Genomic DNA, 17,238 nt, shown 5'->3' with positions numbered 1-17,238 from the left:
CCTGTAACTCCTGTCTCCCTGAAATGTATGAAACCAAACTGTAACCCAACCACTGTGAGACCACTTGCTCAAGGCTTCTTGGGCCTGGTTCTCTGGACTGTGGTCACACATATTGAGCTCAGAATAAGCCTCTTTAAATTATTTTACAGTTTAGTTTCTTTTCTGTTGACAATAGTCACTTGGCAGATAAGAAGACTGCAGCACAGAGATGTTAAGAAACTAATCTAAGGTCATACAGAGTAAGTGACAAAGTTGGGATCCAACACAGACTGGCACCAGCCTTGGGAACAGTCTCCCTCAGGAGCTTGAGTCTAGACAGAGAACTAAAGGATAATTAGGTATTAAATCCAGGTGAAGCATTGAGATAAGTGCCTTCTAGGCAGAGAACAACGTGCCCAAAGACAGAAGCAACACCTCGGTATGAGTGTGTGCAAACCACAGAGGAGTGTCACCAGAGTGTCACAAGTGACAAAAGTAAGACTAAAGAGAGAGTGGGGGCCAGGTCCTGGATGGTGATCATGGGGTGAGCTGCTCTGATCATCCTGCAAAAAGTTGCCATTCACATCAGAGGGCTGAGACGAGCTGACAGGCTCTAGCTCAGGGCCTTCAGGATCTGCCACAGTGTCTGAGCTGAGGCCAGACTCTCCCCAGGCAGCTCCCAGCCAAAGACTAAGCATCACCGTGGTACTGGGTTTGGCTATTTCTGTCCAGCAGGGCATTCCTCTGTTACCGCCCAACCAGATTCACTGCCCGCTGCTCAAGAGGAAGCCAATACCCTGAGACAGCAGGCATTACAGCAGAGAAAAGGTTTAATATTGCAGGCGCCATGTGAGGAGGTGGGAGGGATTTCTCAAATCCATCTCCCCGAAAATTTGGGAGAAAGGGTTTTTAAACACAGTTTGGTGGGTAAAAGGCTAGGCAATTGGTTCTGCTAATTGGCTGGGTTCAGGTTCCGTAGAGATCATCTCCTTTGCTGAGTCAGTTCTTGGGTGGGGGTCACAGTACTAGTTGAGTCAGTTTCTCAGCACAGTCCACTGGTCTGGGTGGGTCATCTGTTCCACCTGGAATGCAGGGCCTGGAAGATATCTCAAAAACTAGCCTTAGGTTTCACAAGGGTGATGTTATCTAAGTTAAGAACCTTTATCCTCATCAGCAATGTGACTCCTGAGTAACAATTATAGGAAAGCTAACTAGGGGACAGTAGCTGGTTATTATCATTATTTTTTAGCTATGCCTGTGCCTTTGCAGAGTTTTAGGCCCCTACCACAGTTCTCGCCTTGCACCTCTTTATTAATTTGTAAAGGGTGGTTTCACCTTGACAGGCATTCCTGGCTCCAGAGTTCTGCACTGGGGTGGCTGAGACAAACCTGCATCATGGCTTGAGGCCCCCTTGCCCAATCCTGCTTCCTTCCCCCTGTGCTTTCATACACATAACCCCCCACCCCCAATATACCACTTGCATTCCTAATGCCATCTCAGCATCTAATTCCTAGAGAACTGAACTGACACAGATGGCAATGCCTATCATAAGAAGGGGACTACAGACCTATGGGTTTTCAAACGTTTCTAAAACTTTGAGTCCTTATGATTAAACAAAATCTAACAAAGAAGCCCATGTTTACAAAGCAGATGAAGATAGGTCTGTTCTGATTGAAGCAGAGTGGAAGACCCAGAATTCAACTCCCTATGCCTACAGACCCCAGGCTTCTTCTAGGTAAAGCTGGGGAAATAATTGAGAGCCACTGAAAGAATTTTGTTAAAGGCTATGAAGGGGTCAGACTTTCATTTCAGGTGGATGGTTCTGCCAGCTGCAGGATAGACTGAAATGAGAGGGCTTGGAAACTTTTTTCCTTTTGTTCGGTCTGAAGCTGATGAGGTCAAATCTAGAATGGCAGGAATAAGGATGGAGAGAAGGGGGTAGATTTGAAGAGAAACAAATCAGCAGAACTTGATTGTTGGAATTTGCTGGGTTTGTTCATTCACTTATTTATTCAGCAGATATGTAGGGAGTGTTCACTATGTGCTCAGCACTATGATAAAGGAACTGTTTGTACAGTGTTGAGCAGAATGTATACTATCCTTGTGCTGTGAAACTTACAGTTTCTCTCAGGTCCAGAGAGGGAAAGGAAGGACTCCAGGGTGTGCTGAAGTTTCCATTAGGGCAGGTGGTATTCCTCAAACCAGTGACCAATTAGTGAGGGGTGTAATCACTCCAATGGGTCTTTTTTTCCCCCCATTACATATAAGGGGTTTGATCCAAAGGGTCTTAAACAGCATTCACTGAAATAAAATAGAAAACACCAGGGTGTCTTAAGGGAAAGAACAGTTTCCAGAAATTTTGTCTATGTTATATATGTGCAAGTCTGTGCAATGTACTTCTTACGGAGGGACAAGTACGTAAAGAAAAAAAACTACCTTATATGAAGGATGAGCACATGCCTGTAACTGTGTTCTTTGAAGGGACTAATCATGTCTTACTCATTGTTGTGTCTGTACACGTGGACAAATGCAAGCGGACGGATAAATGGATGGGTTATACATGCATATGATGGATGGATTAAAAATGAATGGGTTAGCCAGGCGCAGTGGCAGGGGGTCTGTAGTCCCAACTACTGGGGAGGCTGAGGCAGAAGGATCCCTTGAGCCGAGTCCAGCCTGGGCAACGCAGCAAGACCCTGCCTCTTAGAGAGAAAGAGAGAGAGCGGAGAGAGATAAAGCGGAAGGAAGGAAGTTTAGGTGAGTAGGGGGTGAGTTATGGATGTATAGATGAGTGAAAGGTAAATGGAAGGAGGGAGGCAAAAAGAGCTGCAGAAGTAGGTGTAAGGCATGGTGAATTTGAGGTGTCTGAGGGAGGTCTCAGGACAGCAGAGATGTACATAGACGTTATGGTCGCGAAAGAGGTCAGGGTTAGGAGGCCAAGTCTCTGCAGGTGGCAAGAAAAGGAGTGCAATGGTTTGAGGAGGAAAGCTGGAAGCACGTAAGTTCCCACGCGAGACCCTTTGACATCACCGCCACTCCCCGCCACCACGAGCCCCACCCCGCCACACCTCAGGCGCAGCCTCTTTCCTGCAGGCCACGCCCCCAAGGCGCGCTGCCGGCGCGTCTGAGTCCTCCCCACCACAAAGCCCTGCGGCTAGAAGGGCCGGAAGTGCACGAGAGCATCCGAGCTTTGCCGCCTTACTGGCCACCGTTTGGGTCCGCTCTCGGGTACCGGCTCTCCAGAGCGGCCGGTGACCCTCCGTGTCTGGCTGGCTAGAGCAGCGTTTACGCCGCTCAGTGGCTTAAGTTGATTCTGTCTCCGCCCACTGCCACTAGTCAGTCTCTCCTACGAGGTGCGGCTGAATGGGCGGCCGGGACTCCCGGCTGGAGCGTCTCCTGGAACACCGTAGAGATGTGGTCCTCCGACAGCCCAGCCGGCCACCGAGTGTGGGATAGAGCGCCTACGTCATTTTCTGTCGCCTCCGGCTGGGTGAGGAGCGGCAGCACCTGAGGAGGACGCCACCAAGTAGGGCAAACTCTGAGGCTAGCGAGAAACGTGACAGCGTCAGGGATTACGCTGAACCTCGAAGGGAACTAGGGGGTGCAGCCTGGTTCTATCCCTGCCGACCTCAGAGGGCGGCTGTGAGTCTAGATCGGGGGCGATCGCGTCCTGAGAGAGGCGATCAAGGCTTCTTTGCTGGCCTGAATAGGAAGAGCAAGGCTGAGGACAGCCTAGGTCACCAGCGTAGCTTGGAGGCAGGCCTGCAGGCGCATCCCCGCTCCTCAGCTCCGAGCTGACGCATCTACACCGGCCAGCAGCCCATTAAGATGGCTGGCTATGCCACTACTCCCAACCCCATGCAGACACTTCAGGAGGAAGCGGTGTGTGCCATCTGCCTGGATTATTTCGAGGATCCCGTGTCCATCAGCTGCGGGCACAACTTCTGCCGAGGGTGTGTGACCCAGCTGTGGGGTAAGGATGAGGAAGACCGGGACGAGGAAGATGAATGGGAGGAGGAAGAGGAGGATGGGGGAGCCGTGGGGGCCATCGGTGGATGGGACAACTCCATTCGAGAGGTGTTGTATCGGGGGACTGCTGACGAGGAGCTGTTCCAGGACCAAGAGGATGATGAATTCTGGGTTGGTTACAATGGTGCAAGGACTTGGGACAATGTGGATTATGGGTGGGACCAGGAGGAAGAAGAGGAGGAAGATCGGGACTATTACCTAGGAGGCTTGAGATATGACCTGAGAATTGATGTCTACCCAGAAGAGGAGGAGGTACTGGAAGCTTACAATGAGGAAGAGGATGAAGAATTGTATCCTGACATCCACCCACCTCCTCCCCCGACCCCTCCACGGCAATTCACCTGCCCCCAGTGCCGAAAGAGCTTTACACGTCGCAGCTTTCGTCCCAACCTACAGCTGGCCAACATGGTCCAGATAATTCGTCAGATGTGCCCCACTCCTTATCGAGGGAGCCGGGGGAACGATCAGGGCATCTGTTTGAAACACCAGGAAGCCCTGAAACTCTTCTGTGAGGTTGACAAAGAGGCCATCTGTGTGGTGTGCCGAGAATCCAGGAGCCACAAACAGCACAGCGTGGTGCCCTTGGAGGAGGTGATGCAGGAGTACAAGGTGAGAGGAATAAGGAGGTAGTATGGGAGAGTTGAAGGGAGTGGAGAAGTAACAAGAAATCCCTTTCCCACCCCTCAGGTACTTGCTAGTTGAACTTAATTTGCAGGGGGAGAGGGAGCTCGGTGAAGAGAGAGAGGGCAGATTGGCTTCCCCAGAGGAAGCTAAACAAACATTTGAGGGTCACTGGAAGCAGACCACTATTGTTAATACTGTCAATCTACCTAAGTACAAGGGGGATAGGTAACAAATACCTAGTACTCAATTTCTCTCTAAGGTGAGCCCTGAGTCTTTGACCAAATCTTTGGGACAGTTACAGATCAGAGTGGAAAGCCGTAGTACTTGCAGATAATAGACATTTGGGATCTCAGGGCACAAGCAGTTTCAAACAAATGACAGGTATTGGTAGACAGAAATGCCAGGTGTGACCTGAACTAATGGTAGCAACTGGCCACACCCACCTCCGAAAGTCTGAGGTTGTTTCTCCACCTTCAATAGGGTCCATTGTCCCTCTAGGGAAATGCAGAGGACAGAAACATTTTTGATCAATCAGATTGAATGTCATGTCCTGATCACTTTCCTTTCCTGGTATTTTACCACAGTGGGAGGAGTAAGGGATTTAGGATCAGATGACCTGGCTCTGCCACTTACTGTATAATTTTGGGCAGGTCTCAACCCCTTTGAACTTCAGTTTTTCCCAGGATTGTTAGAATTAAAAGAGGTCATATGCGTTAAAGATCATATATTTTATAAACCATGAAGCACTAAACTGAGGTTAATGCCTTGCTTTCTAGACCTGATCTTATATGCATTAGAGAATTGTCTCAATGACAGTGAGCATGAATACAGAGCAGTGCCCAAGGAAGGAGAGGTAGTCTTCAGGCCCATAAAAGTCTTAACCTGGTTATTCAATAGCAGCTGCTCACATCTCAGTAGTGCTTTATAGTGTATAAAATGTATTGCCACATGTTCTCCTAGAGCAGTGGTTTTCAAGCTATGGTTTCTGGCTGATTAGTGGGTCTTAAAATAAATGGGTCATGCCAGCATTATTTTAAAATGAAATAAGAGAAAATATCAGAGCAAATGGAGCATAGTAAGGGTGAGTATTGTTTCATGAAACTTTAAAGTTATATATATACATGTGTGTATAGTTAATCTCAAAGTAAAATATATTGGTGCGGGTGGTGAATAAAGGAAAAAAATATATTGCTTACTCTGGGTTGCAGTTAAAACACAAACACAGAACATTGTCCTGCAGGCATCATATATTAGATATTATATCATCCCCCATTTTATGTAAATATTGGTAAATGCACAGTTAAGACACAAGTCTAACTATAAATCACTGCTACCTCTATCATACCAATCTGACGTTAAAGACTAACCCTAGCACCATGTTTTTACCCAGGGTAATAACTAAGTTTGCCCACGGAAGAAACTATGTCCTATGCTTCTGGGCTTCAGTACAGTGAAGCTGAGGAAAAGAGATAAACTTCCATTCCTCTGCTAGAATTTTCTAGAAAGGATTCTGAAACTGAAAGTTTAAATGAAAGACGATTTAGACAGAAAAGAGATGGTCTCTTCAACTGGGGAAGCCAGATAACATTCATTTGAAATCTTAGAAATTACTTATAAAGCAATCAGTAAATATAAACAAACAGCATAACCAAGTCAAATAAATTGGAATAATGCCTTTTTGAAATATAGAATATTTAAAAGTATACTTTTATTTCCAAACATATACTAAAACTTAGGTAATGGTGTTGCCAAATATGAGAATTATATTGAAGAGGTAATAATTTGTATTTTATGTAAGTTAGGTGTAAGCTAATAGTAATTGACAGAGTCTCACTCTGTTGCCCTGGCTAGAGTGCCGTGTTGTCAGCCTAGCTCACAGCAACCTCAAACTCCTGGGCTCAAGTGATCCTCCTGCCTCAGTCTCCCGAGTAGCTGGGACTACAGGCATGGTGACGCACCAGCTGGCGCACCAGCTAACTTTATATATATATATTTTTGTTTGTTTGTTTGTTTTTTAGTTGTCCATATAACTTCTTTCTATTTTTAGTAGATGGGGTCTCGCTCTTGCTCAGGCTGGTCTCGAACTCCTGAGCTCAAACAATCTGCCCACCTCAGCCTCCCAGAGTGCTAGGATTACAGGCGTGAGCCACCGCGCCCGGCCTCTTATTCTTATTTTTTATTTATTTTTATTTTTTTTTTGAGACAGAGTCTCACTCTGTTGCCCAGGCTAGAGTGCTGTGGTGTCAGCCTAACTCACAGCAACCTCAAACTTCGGGGCTCAAGCAATCCTCCTGTCTCAGCCTCCCGAGTAGCTGGGACTACAGGCATGTGCCACCACGCCCAGCTAAAATTCTCTTATTCTTTATGTGGTTCCATAGTTTGCCACTTCCTTTCATTGGTAAACATGCAAATTATAATAGCATGATTTAGAATTTCACTAAACAAAACTCATAATAACAGTTAACATTACAAGGAACTACTTTTGTATAATGATGTATTTAATATCTTTTAGTATACATTATTCATCACATGATTCTGGCTGCAGTGAATTCTCTCTTGCTAACGACTAACTCAGCACACATTTTTTATCTATTGTGGAGGTAATCAAGTTTTTTAGTTCTAGGAGCATTGAGTGAGGAGGTTGTAACTAATAGATTGAAGGAATAGGTCAGTGATATTCAGGAAGAGGAGAGAAAGACATTCTCTCCCCTTCCCCCAACAAATCATATCAGCATTACAGGGTGTGGGAGAATTATAGTTTATAAAATCATACTTAGTATTGTAATGTTGAAAAGAAAAAAATACTTAATTTTTCATAATATAGGAAATAAAGTTGGAAAGAACTCCTTGACTGGTGGGAATACAAAGAAGATAGAGCAAGAAAGCATTCAGAGCAAGACCTGTAATCAATGAGGTACATGAAAGGTATGAAAGGTTGGGTAGCCACAGGAGATGGTCATTGTGGAAATGGTTCCATTTATACATCTATTTCTATCACATATCCAGGACAATTACATTGTTTTGAGGTTGAGTGTTTTGAGGTTGAGTGTTCTTTTAAAACTTGATTTTGTGTAAGAAGAGGCTTTTTAGCCCTGAAAAGTTTATTTACATCTTCCATTTTGCCCATCCCATGAGTTAGAGTTCGACTTGACTCTGCAAGCTAGAATCAGAGGATTATGAAAGTAACATCATTTAGATTTAATAACTACTATTTAGGGCACCACTAAATGGTGCCAGGTTTTAGGTGGCAGACAGGTGTATAAAAAGAAAATGAACAAAGATTTCACTTATCGGGGCTCAGGCATAACTGGATCCCTGGATTGCCCTGCCACCCACCTGCCGCCAATAAAATCATTCATCCCTCTGCAAGAGGGACCAGATGCTTCCATTATCAGTACTCCTTGTTTTTCTGTTTTCTCCTTTGAGGTAGCTAAAAATAGCAGCCAAACATTTTTTTTTGAGGCTTTTCTCAAGTATATATTCATGTTATGATGCAGAAGATAGGGTCGACTTCTTCAGTTGTGTTATCTGAAAATGTTGGGCGGTGACACTGCCAAACACTGTAAAATTCATGCCACTAAAAACAGTGGAGTGTTCTGCAAAGCACAGTTCTCTGCAGTTTTAAGAGTGGACAGTATTGGAATATTAACAGGAATCTTCAGAGGCCATGAAAGCTTAATATTAAATAGCCCTTTTAATTACAAAGGAGAAAAAAATGGAGAAACTTGTGAAACCCTGCATTCTGAGTGTTGCCACAACTTTGAGAGGAAATTAAGGAATTCCAGAATTTCTTCATCTGCTTCTGCAGTCTGAACTCTGAATTAATGACTGAGTATATCAAACTTCAGCTTTTAAGAAACATCAGCTCACCCTTCATTGGTACTAGTTGAGATGAATCTCCTGATGAAGAAAACTGCTTTGCTTATGTTCAAAAGAGGACTTTCAAAACTGGATGTGCTCTTTTCACAAGCCTAGTACTTGACCACTAAAGACTATTTTTGAAGCTGTATCAAATGAACTGAGTTGGAGAAAATTTTATAGGAGTATATGTTGATGGTGCTACAGCAATTCCGTGTTTTAGATCCGTTTTCTGGGCAAAAATTGAAGATAAATTGCATTCATGAAGATAAATTGCATTCAAGATGAACTGAAGCAGTCACCACCAAGCATCAACTTCCATCGATTCCCCATAATCTACTGGAAATCTTCAGCCTTGCTGTCAGCACAGACCATTATGAGAAACAGTACATTCCGTCCTAGTTTGTCTTGCTTTTTGAAGATTTGAACACCATTCAGTGTTTTCTGTTACATACTAAAAGTTTCTTGATTGTCAAAGAGAACTGTATTCAGCTGAATTTATGGACAGAACAACCCCAATGTTGGAACAATGAAAGAGAATCTATACTTTAAAATTTCAAAGAAATTAAAAATTTCAGCAGAGTTTTAACACATTGAGCTTAAAATACATTATGAGATACTTCAAAACTTGCCAAAAATACAACCATAAAAATAAAGCACATGTATATATAAGCAAACTCATGCTAAAAATGTCTAATTTTCTTGGCCAATCTTTTGAGGACCAGATTCATAAATGTTATTTCAAGGAAAAAAGTGAAATTTTCAGAATTATCTCAGATGATATGTTCCTGACCTTATTCCTAAAACCTACCTCTGGTAGCTTTTGGGAGGAATGTATTTCACACCAATGTTCAGTCCTCACTGAAGAGATTCAAGAGGAGTTTGTGAAACTCAAAGTCTGATTATTTTGACTAGAATCTTCCAGATAAATACTCTAGAGAAACAGGTGTAAAATGTCTAAACATATTGGAAGCCTTTATTCCATTCGTTATTCCATTTTCTCTGTACATCTTAAAAAGCTTTTTTTCTTTTTGGTTATATCTAGCTGTGGGGAGAAAATAGTGCAGGAGTACAGAGTGTTGTTGAAAACAGCTTGTGTTTTTTTGCATCTTCTACACCACCCAGGAAAGAAAAGTTCAGGCTTAACAGTGACATGGTTATCATATCATCTGAATAAATTTTTTCCTTCTAAAATTACCATTGCTTTGATTAATTTTAGTCATGATAGTTAATTTTGAAATTTAAGATAACAATGAAGGAGTGAAAATGTGAGAGTTTTACGCATATGAAAAGTAGGGGTGTGGGTTACAGAAATGTTGAGAAAAAACTGGTATATCCATTTGCACCAGATGCTCATCTGTTTATTGAATGTCTTCCCTACTAGGTTCAGCTGTTGACTGCTATATCACAAGTCAGACTGTTTAAACTTGTTCCTCTACTACTGTGGCTGTGTTGTGGACCTCATCTTTACACAGATTTGCTACATATGTGAAATCTTCAACTGCAGTTGAACTATGACCTTACCTCTTAGCCTTCTAGTACACTTAAACACGCTGCTATTATACTTGCCCTTCAGCTTTAGGAAGCCCACTGTTCCAGTGACTCCATATTTTTTTCCTTCCCAACTTATCAGACCCTTGCTAGCCTTACTTACTATCCTACTGAGCCTCGACCCCACGACTAGTCTTAACATGAAGACCTGATCCCATGTTGTGAGCTGGACCAGGATTTCTCAACCTCAGAATTATTAACATTTTAAGTGAGATAATTCTTTGTCATGGGGGCTGTTCTATGCATGGTAGGATGCTTAGCAGCATCCCTGGACTCTACCCACCACATACAGGTAGCACCCTTCCACTACTTGTAACAATCACAAATGTCTAGACATTGCCAAATGGCCCATGAGGGGACACTGCAAAAGCATTCCCAGTTGAGTCCCTAGTCTAGACTGAGGGAAAGTGGTCATATCCACATTACCAGCCTCACCTAGGCCCCATCGCCAGTGCTTGCACTGTTTACTCCCCACAGCCAGTGCCTGGATATAGGGCCTAAGTGAGCCTGGTAATGTGGATATGACCACTTTCCCTGAGTGGTCACTAATGAAAGTGTTCAGTGGAAGAATAGGCTCATCTAGCTGGAACCTCTAAAAGTAGCCTGGGCATTAGTGGATTAATGGATATGATACCCATTTCTCCCAACTCTTAGAGTGGATGTGGCAGGGTCAACAAACCTTTTTTAAACATTAGAATTGCCGATATCACTTCCATTTGGGAGAACAAGGACCATGACAGATAAAGCAGTATACAAAATCGAGATCTAGAAATGATGAGTAATAAAATACAGTCACTTGAGCTACTCCTCAGTTTCAGCAGGGTCATAGGGAAGTCGTGTTTTGTTTAGTATTGTTCAGAACTAATATACAAGACCACTCCAGGGGTGGCCCTGGACTGATACATACATCGTCAGTCCCTAAGGCAATTTCTTAAAACCTAAGGCTTCTGCTATTGAGTATCAACCCTTGGCCTTTACGCTGTGCTTCCTGAAACCGCTATAGGACCTATAGATTCTATGCTGTTTTCCACTCTCTACCCCTGACCCCTTCCCCCTGAAATGTTATCCTGTAACAGTGAAGTTAATACAAATATTTATTGGCTGGTAAAATGGGGTTACAAGAAGGGGAGACAGGGACACTAGCCCTATATGTTAAATCTAATAGAACACTGTGCAAAAATGGAAGTGTTCTCTGTATGTGTACTGTCCAGTACAGTAGGTACCACTAGCTCCACGGCTATTGAGCTCTTGAAATGTGGCTAGTGCAACTCAGGAACTGAATTCTTAGTTGTATTTAATTTTAATTAATTTTAAGTAGCCATATCAAATCATATTGAACAGTACAATTCTATACAAAGAAGGTAGGTTGAATTCTGATTCTTCCTAGGACCCTCAGGAGTAGGAAGTCTAAAGGGGAAGATAAAAATAGAGAAATGAGACAACTCTCGTTTTCCATTCAGGAAAGGTAGGCTGAAGTTGATATTTTTAGACATAAAAAAAGAAAATTTTATTTTTAAAATCTGACCAAAACAATCTTGAGCCAGCTGACACTTCGGATCCAGGTGTATCACATGTGGGAGATGTGACAGGGGAACACTGTTTAAAAAATATCAACTGTATTACCTCCTCCTATCAAAAAAGAGCTGGGGCTGGAGTCTCAAAATAGGAAGGATTTAAATATAAAAAAAAGGTTTTACTTGCTGCCTGACTAAAAATGGGATGTGGGGCAAACCTAGTATTAAAGCAGGTAAGTAGGTTCCGTCTTTCTCCTTTCACAGCGGATCCTGATAGAGGGTGGCGAGGAGATCTTGGAGTCCTAAAAGGGAAAGCAGTTTGTGCTGGCAGAGTTAATGAGAAGAGAGGATCTGGCAGTAACAGGGCTGAAGAGGAGGAGATAGTCCCCTCCTCAGGGCATGACAGCTAAAGGTGGTCATAAATTTAATTGGTGTCAGCCCACAAACCAAGAGCCCTCAGTGGTACTATGAGAATCCTGGGTGTGGGTAAATGAGCTCATTTCTGTATATAAGTGCAGGAGAGTCAACAAGATTCCTGTTATTAGGATACCTGCAAAGAAGGAAGGAAATGGCCCTAAGTTATTACTTGCTTCCCTATCCCCCCACCCCCCACCCCAAAGAAGGGGGAAAACACCTGGCTAGAGTGCAGTGGCATTATCATAGCTCACAGCAACCTCAAACTCCTGGGCTCAAGCGATCCTTCTGCCTCAGCCTCCCGAGTAGCTGGGACTACAGACAGGGAATTTTTCTATTTTTAGTAGAGACAGGGTTTCACTCTTGCTCAGGCCGGTCTCAAACTGCTGAGCTCAAGCGATCCTCCCACCTTGGCCTCCTGGAGTGCTAGGAGTGCTAGGATTACAAGCCTGAGCCACCACGCTGGCCTATATCAGGGATTTGAATTAGAAATAGCCATTAACAAAAAGGAGGCTTGGCCGGGCGCGGTGGCTCACACCTGTAATCCTAGCACTCTGGGAGGCTGAGGCGGGTGGATCGCTCGAGGTCAGGAGTTTGAGACCAGCCTGAGCAAGAGCGAGACCCTGTCTCTACTAAAAATAGAAAGAAATTATATGGACAACTAAAAAAAAATATATAGAAAAAATTAGCCGGGCATTGTGGTGCATGCCTGTAGTCCCAGCTACTCGGGAGGCTGAGGCAGGAGGATCACTTAAGCCCAGGAGTTTGAGGTTGCTGTGAGCTAGGCTGATGCCACGGCACTCACTCTAGCCCAGGCAACAAAGTGACACTCTGTCTTAAAAAAAAAAAGAGAAAAAGGAGGCTCATCCCTGCATAGCTATTTCCTCGGCTGAAGTTTGTGTTTAGGCCTTCCTAGCTTTTTTCCTTCATCTTAAAGGACTAGAATGCAAACTTAGAGACCTTTGGTTGACAATTCCAGCTGTAACCAAGCAGGGCCCCACAAAGATAAAGAGGGATGCAGGTGGCCTCTAAGGATCCCTGGAGTTCACGTCCCTTTTTCTCTGTTTCCTAGGCACATAGATTCCCCTCTCCCTCTGCAGCAAAGGATGCGATTCTCAGCAGGCCCTGGTTATTTAACCTAAGTGTGATCAGAGAGGACAGCTCTTCTCCATCCCTCATACTTTCAAAAGCTAGCCAGCCTCAAGGTTCCATTCTGGCATTTTTTCTCACCCTAGTTCATATGAAATTGTCTTCCCAATAGAAAGCTGAGAAAGTGAATTGGGTCTTTTGTTTCTCTCTACCACCTAATGCTTTAAATCCTTTAACAAGAAGGCCAGAAGCTTGCCTTCTCCCAGTATTTCTTACAGCCCTGCCTGGACCATCCCCATTTCTGCACACCTGCTGAAGCACCCAGGTCCATGCCACAGTCCATATCCCAAGGAAGACCCAACAGGATAACTTAGGATCTGCTTTCTGGGGTTGCTATTAGACCTGATTCCTGCATAAGATGGACATTGAATCTTTATCAGGAGATATTTTTAAAAAATTACATGATCTCCATGTAAGATCTGTTCCAGGAATTGATTTAATATCACAGTGCCACAACCCACCTCTCACCAGGAGTGGAACAGCACCTATAATTGTACTCCCATGTTTCCTGGTCTCCAACCTTTTTGTGCTTAATTCTTTAGGCCTCAAGTCTAGACAATGGAGTGAAGGAAGGCAGGGTAGGGATGAGACAAGGATTACAAGAGATGTTCAATCCATTAATCCTAAAGCCTTTATTAAGTACTTATCCCCTCCCTCCCTTGTGGCCATCTTATAGCCCTCCTAGAGCCCATCCTGTCCACGGCCTCAGCCCTTGGCTTTTCTCACTTTTTGCCTAGATTACTGAAGTAGTTTCTTAACACTTCTTGTTTCTAATTTTACTCCTCCAAGGTAGCCTCCACCTTGACAACACATGCCTTTGGCAGGTAGTAATAAAAGCTGTTGCTTTAAAAAAAAAAAAGCCTAGGCAAGAGAGTGATGAGATCTGAATCCTAAAGAGACTGCCCTAGGCCTCAGGACAAAATCCAGTTTCCTTAGCAGCAAATGCCTTCCTGACTAGGGTTCCTTGCCCACGTGGGGTTTCACACTCTCTCACCATCCCTCTCAAAGCCATCCCTTCCTGACCTCTGCACGCATGCTGACTGCTCGGCCTTGAAAGCCCTGTAACTACATGCCCTTTACTATTCAACCTGTGAGGCTGGCCACCCAAAATAGAATCTTCCACATGCCAGTAGAGGAATCTTCCTCTACTGGGTGCTGAGCATGCAGGACTGACCAGAAACAGACCAGTCCCTGTGCTCAGGGCCTTCATACATGACAGCCCTGAGGGACTGAAATAACTACACATTGAGCAAAGGACCATACACCACCTATGAGAACATGCAATAAAGGAATGTGACCTAGACCTGAGGGTCACGGAGCCTTCCCTGAGGAAGTAAGCAACCTAGGCTGAGACTCCAAGGAAGCTTAGATTTAACTAAGGAGGCGAGGAGTAAGGGATATGGTATGCTTCTACGCGTTACAATGTGTGTTTTGTGTGGGAGAGAACTGATAAGTTGGAGGAGCAAGGGAGGGCCACTGTAGCCACAAAACAAAGTATGGGGCATGCCAGAGCCAGTCACACAGATTCTGCAGAGCCACAGTAAAGATTTTGATTATTATCTTAGAGTACAGTGGGAAAGCCACTTGCCCAGAGCTTTAGCTGGCAGTCAGCAGCCCCTGTGGTCCTGGCCACACTCCTTTTCCTCAGCCCCTCACCTGCCATCCACAGTAGCCCTCACCTAGGCATTCAGGGGAAAACCTGGCCCCAACCCCGCCAAGGTCCTGAATGCTTAGCAGGCGACAGAGGCGTGTGCTCCAGAAAAGGCCCTGGACCTCTGGCGGGGAAGCCTCAGGGGCTCTTTCCAACTGTATCACTCCTTCCCAAAAAGAAATGGTGAGACTTTCTTAGAAGAGCCTCTCCAATTTCTCCTTGGGATTCTTACCTTGTGTGGAATAAAGTGTGCCCGTGAGGACCCAGGCGTGGGAGAGAGGGGGCAGCGGGGCTGGGCGAGAAGTGATGAGACCCCGCTTAACTCCAGCCAGCAGAGCCGGGCCCAGCCAGGAAAGGTCCTGCCAACAGGGCGTCGGCCGGCTTCGGAGCCTTATCCATAAAGCAAGTGGGGGCCCCCAGCAGGCTTCCCACCTCCGTGAGGCTGGAGAGAAAGTCCCCTGGGTGAGAGGGAAGACGCTGGGTGGCCCAGCCGGTGCAGGCACAGCCCGACTTCTGTGGGAGGAGCGCGGCCGATGGTTCGACCTTCCCTGGGCAGCAGGACGTCATCCTGCCGCGAGAGGCAGGGCTGCCTTTGGGGCTGAGAGTCAGTCCGCCGACTCCTCCCGGAGAGGTGGGTCCCTGGCCCCGGCCAGGCGCGTGTGCCTATGCGGGGAGCTGTGGTGTCCCCAAGAGAAGCAGGCGAGGATGGGTCAACGCCAGATAGCGCCGAACGGGAAAGGCGCCGCTCCACCCCAAGCTACACCTGAAGTCGCCCCAGAGGTGGGGCGACCCCTTCCTCGGCTCAGGATTGTCCTTCCGCGGCCATTGTGGCCTGCGGGGATCCCCTCCGGGCGTGTGGAGGGTGTTGGAGGAAAACTCTGAAAGGAAAGCCCGAATCCTGGAGGGTCTGGTCGTCGGGAAAGTCCACCATATATTCCATTTCTCCTTCTCCTCGGGGTGGCACTGCCATCGAGGTCCAGGTGGGCTCCAGGACAAAACCCAAACTGGAGGGCCGCTGTCAGAATCGTCTCTTTCAGGGTCAGGGATGGGCGCCGAGAGAGTCCGGCCGGCGGACGGAGGCACGTACGGGGTCCTGGTCTCGCGGGGCGGGGAGAGAGGCGGAGCCCGGGCGGGGCGGGGCAGAGGTGGGCTGGGGCCCGGCCTGGCCTCGGGCCCCTCTGGCTTCCGGAAAGGGGACCTGCGGTGCAGAAAGGTCACCTGAGCCGGGCTCGTGTTGAGCCTGGGCTCCCGGCCCTCCCTCAGGAGAGGAGCAAGCCTGCGGCGCTAGGAGTCTGCTCTTCAGGCTGCGGAGCAGCATGGCCAGGATGGCGTCCTGCGAAGCCCAGCGGGGACTGCGGAGGAAGGCAGGGGAGTCTTGCAAGGGGTCTCAAGGAAGAAAGCCTGGCCTTCTGCGGTAGCTTTGCCACTGCCCCTCGCCTGACTTCTGCCTTCCTTCCTGCATTGCCAAGATCCTTCCTCAAGACTTCAAGGCCATATGTCAACTGCCTCCACCTCACTGCTCAGTCCTCAGCTCCTCCGACGCTCCAGCTCAGGGCCTTTGCATTCACTAACTATTTCCTCCGACTGGAACATTAGTCTCCCATATACCCACAGGGCTCTCTCACATCCCGGTGTGTTTTTAATCTTCCCCCTCCCCCCTCCCCCCCCCCCCCCCCCCGCCATAGAATGTAAACTGCAAACAAAACAAAATAAAGCAGGGGCCCCATCTGCCTTGTTCACAGTTGTATTCCCAAGACCTAACACAGGGCCTGGTACCCAAGAGATACTTAGTTCCATAGCATTTACTGCGCCAGACGTTGTTCTGGGCCCTTTATCTATTTACTCCTTTACTTTCCACACCACCATGTGATGGAAGTATTATACAATTACTATTTCCAATCTCATTTCACTGATGGGAATCTAAGGTTAATACATGTTACAAGTAGAAAGTAAATACGTATAATGCCCCTTTTATTTTGCATAGATGTTAACGGCTGCTATCATCCTGATCTCCATGTCTCCCTTTAAAACTGAGCATGGGCGCTGCCAACACTGACCCCTATGGTGAGGGACGTGTGAGAATGGAAGGCATTGCTTATTTACCTGCCATGCGGTTGAGCGGAAAGTCGGCAGGCAGCCAGGTATCCATGTTCCACCGCTTCCCTGTCTCGGGACACCTCCTTCAGGGGACGTCTGGACCCCCGGATCGGTGGGATTTTGTGTGGTCGGCAGGCCTGGAGGGGGCTTTCGACTGGAGTCCCCAGAAGTCAGAGCCTGAAGGTCCTTTCCGGAGAGAGTCTTTTTTCTGCGAGTTTTCGGCGCCCTGGCCTAGGCGGGAAGGAGTGGCCGTCTAGCAACACACAGGCCGAGATACATATATATATATATTTATATATATATATATATATTTTTCCAGCTGCCACCGCCGGCCCTCCACGTCAGCCAGATAGCGGAGAGAGCTGGCGGCAG

The 17,238-nt window shown here is 46.3% G+C and overlaps 1 protein-coding gene across 2 annotated transcripts; it reads left to right on the top strand.

Moving 5' to 3' along the window:
• Positions 1-3,162: 3,162 nt before the first annotated feature.
• On the top strand, positions 3,163-9,835 carry TRIM52 (tripartite motif containing 52). Of its 2 annotated transcripts, none has more exons than XM_045530495.1 (2): positions 3,163-4,617; positions 8,339-9,835. In XM_045530495.1, exons 1-2 carry the CDS (start codon positions 3,808-3,810, stop codon positions 8,405-8,407), a joined length of 879 nt encoding a protein of 292 aa, XP_045386451.1. In that variant the 5' UTR covers positions 3,163-3,807; the 3' UTR covers positions 8,408-9,835. The 2 variants fall into 2 exon arrangements, with proteins under 2 accessions (XP_045386451.1, XP_045386452.1); XM_045530496.1 differs by having other exon boundaries at positions 7,457-9,835.
• Positions 9,836-17,238: the final 7,403 nt, after the last annotated feature.

The sequence above is a fragment of the Lemur catta genome, chromosome 18 (genome assembly GCF_020740605.2).
Source record: "Lemur catta isolate mLemCat1 chromosome 18, mLemCat1.pri, whole genome shotgun sequence".
Classification (NCBI taxonomy): domain Eukaryota; kingdom Metazoa; phylum Chordata; class Mammalia; order Primates; family Lemuridae; genus Lemur; species Lemur catta.
Note: the sequence above shows the minus strand (reverse complement) of the source record. Positions and strands in the feature narration are given on the sequence as shown.

Excerpts from the sequence above, each read along its gene's own strand:
- TRIM52 (XM_045530495.1), top strand. The coding sequence starts at position 3,808 with ATGGCTGGCTATGCCACTACTCCCAACCCCATGCAGACACTTCAGGAG. Across the intron at positions 4,618-8,338 it reads AGGTGATGCAGGAGTACAAG|GAGAAAAAAATGGAGAAACT; the intron begins GTGAGAGGAATA and ends TTAATTACAAAG.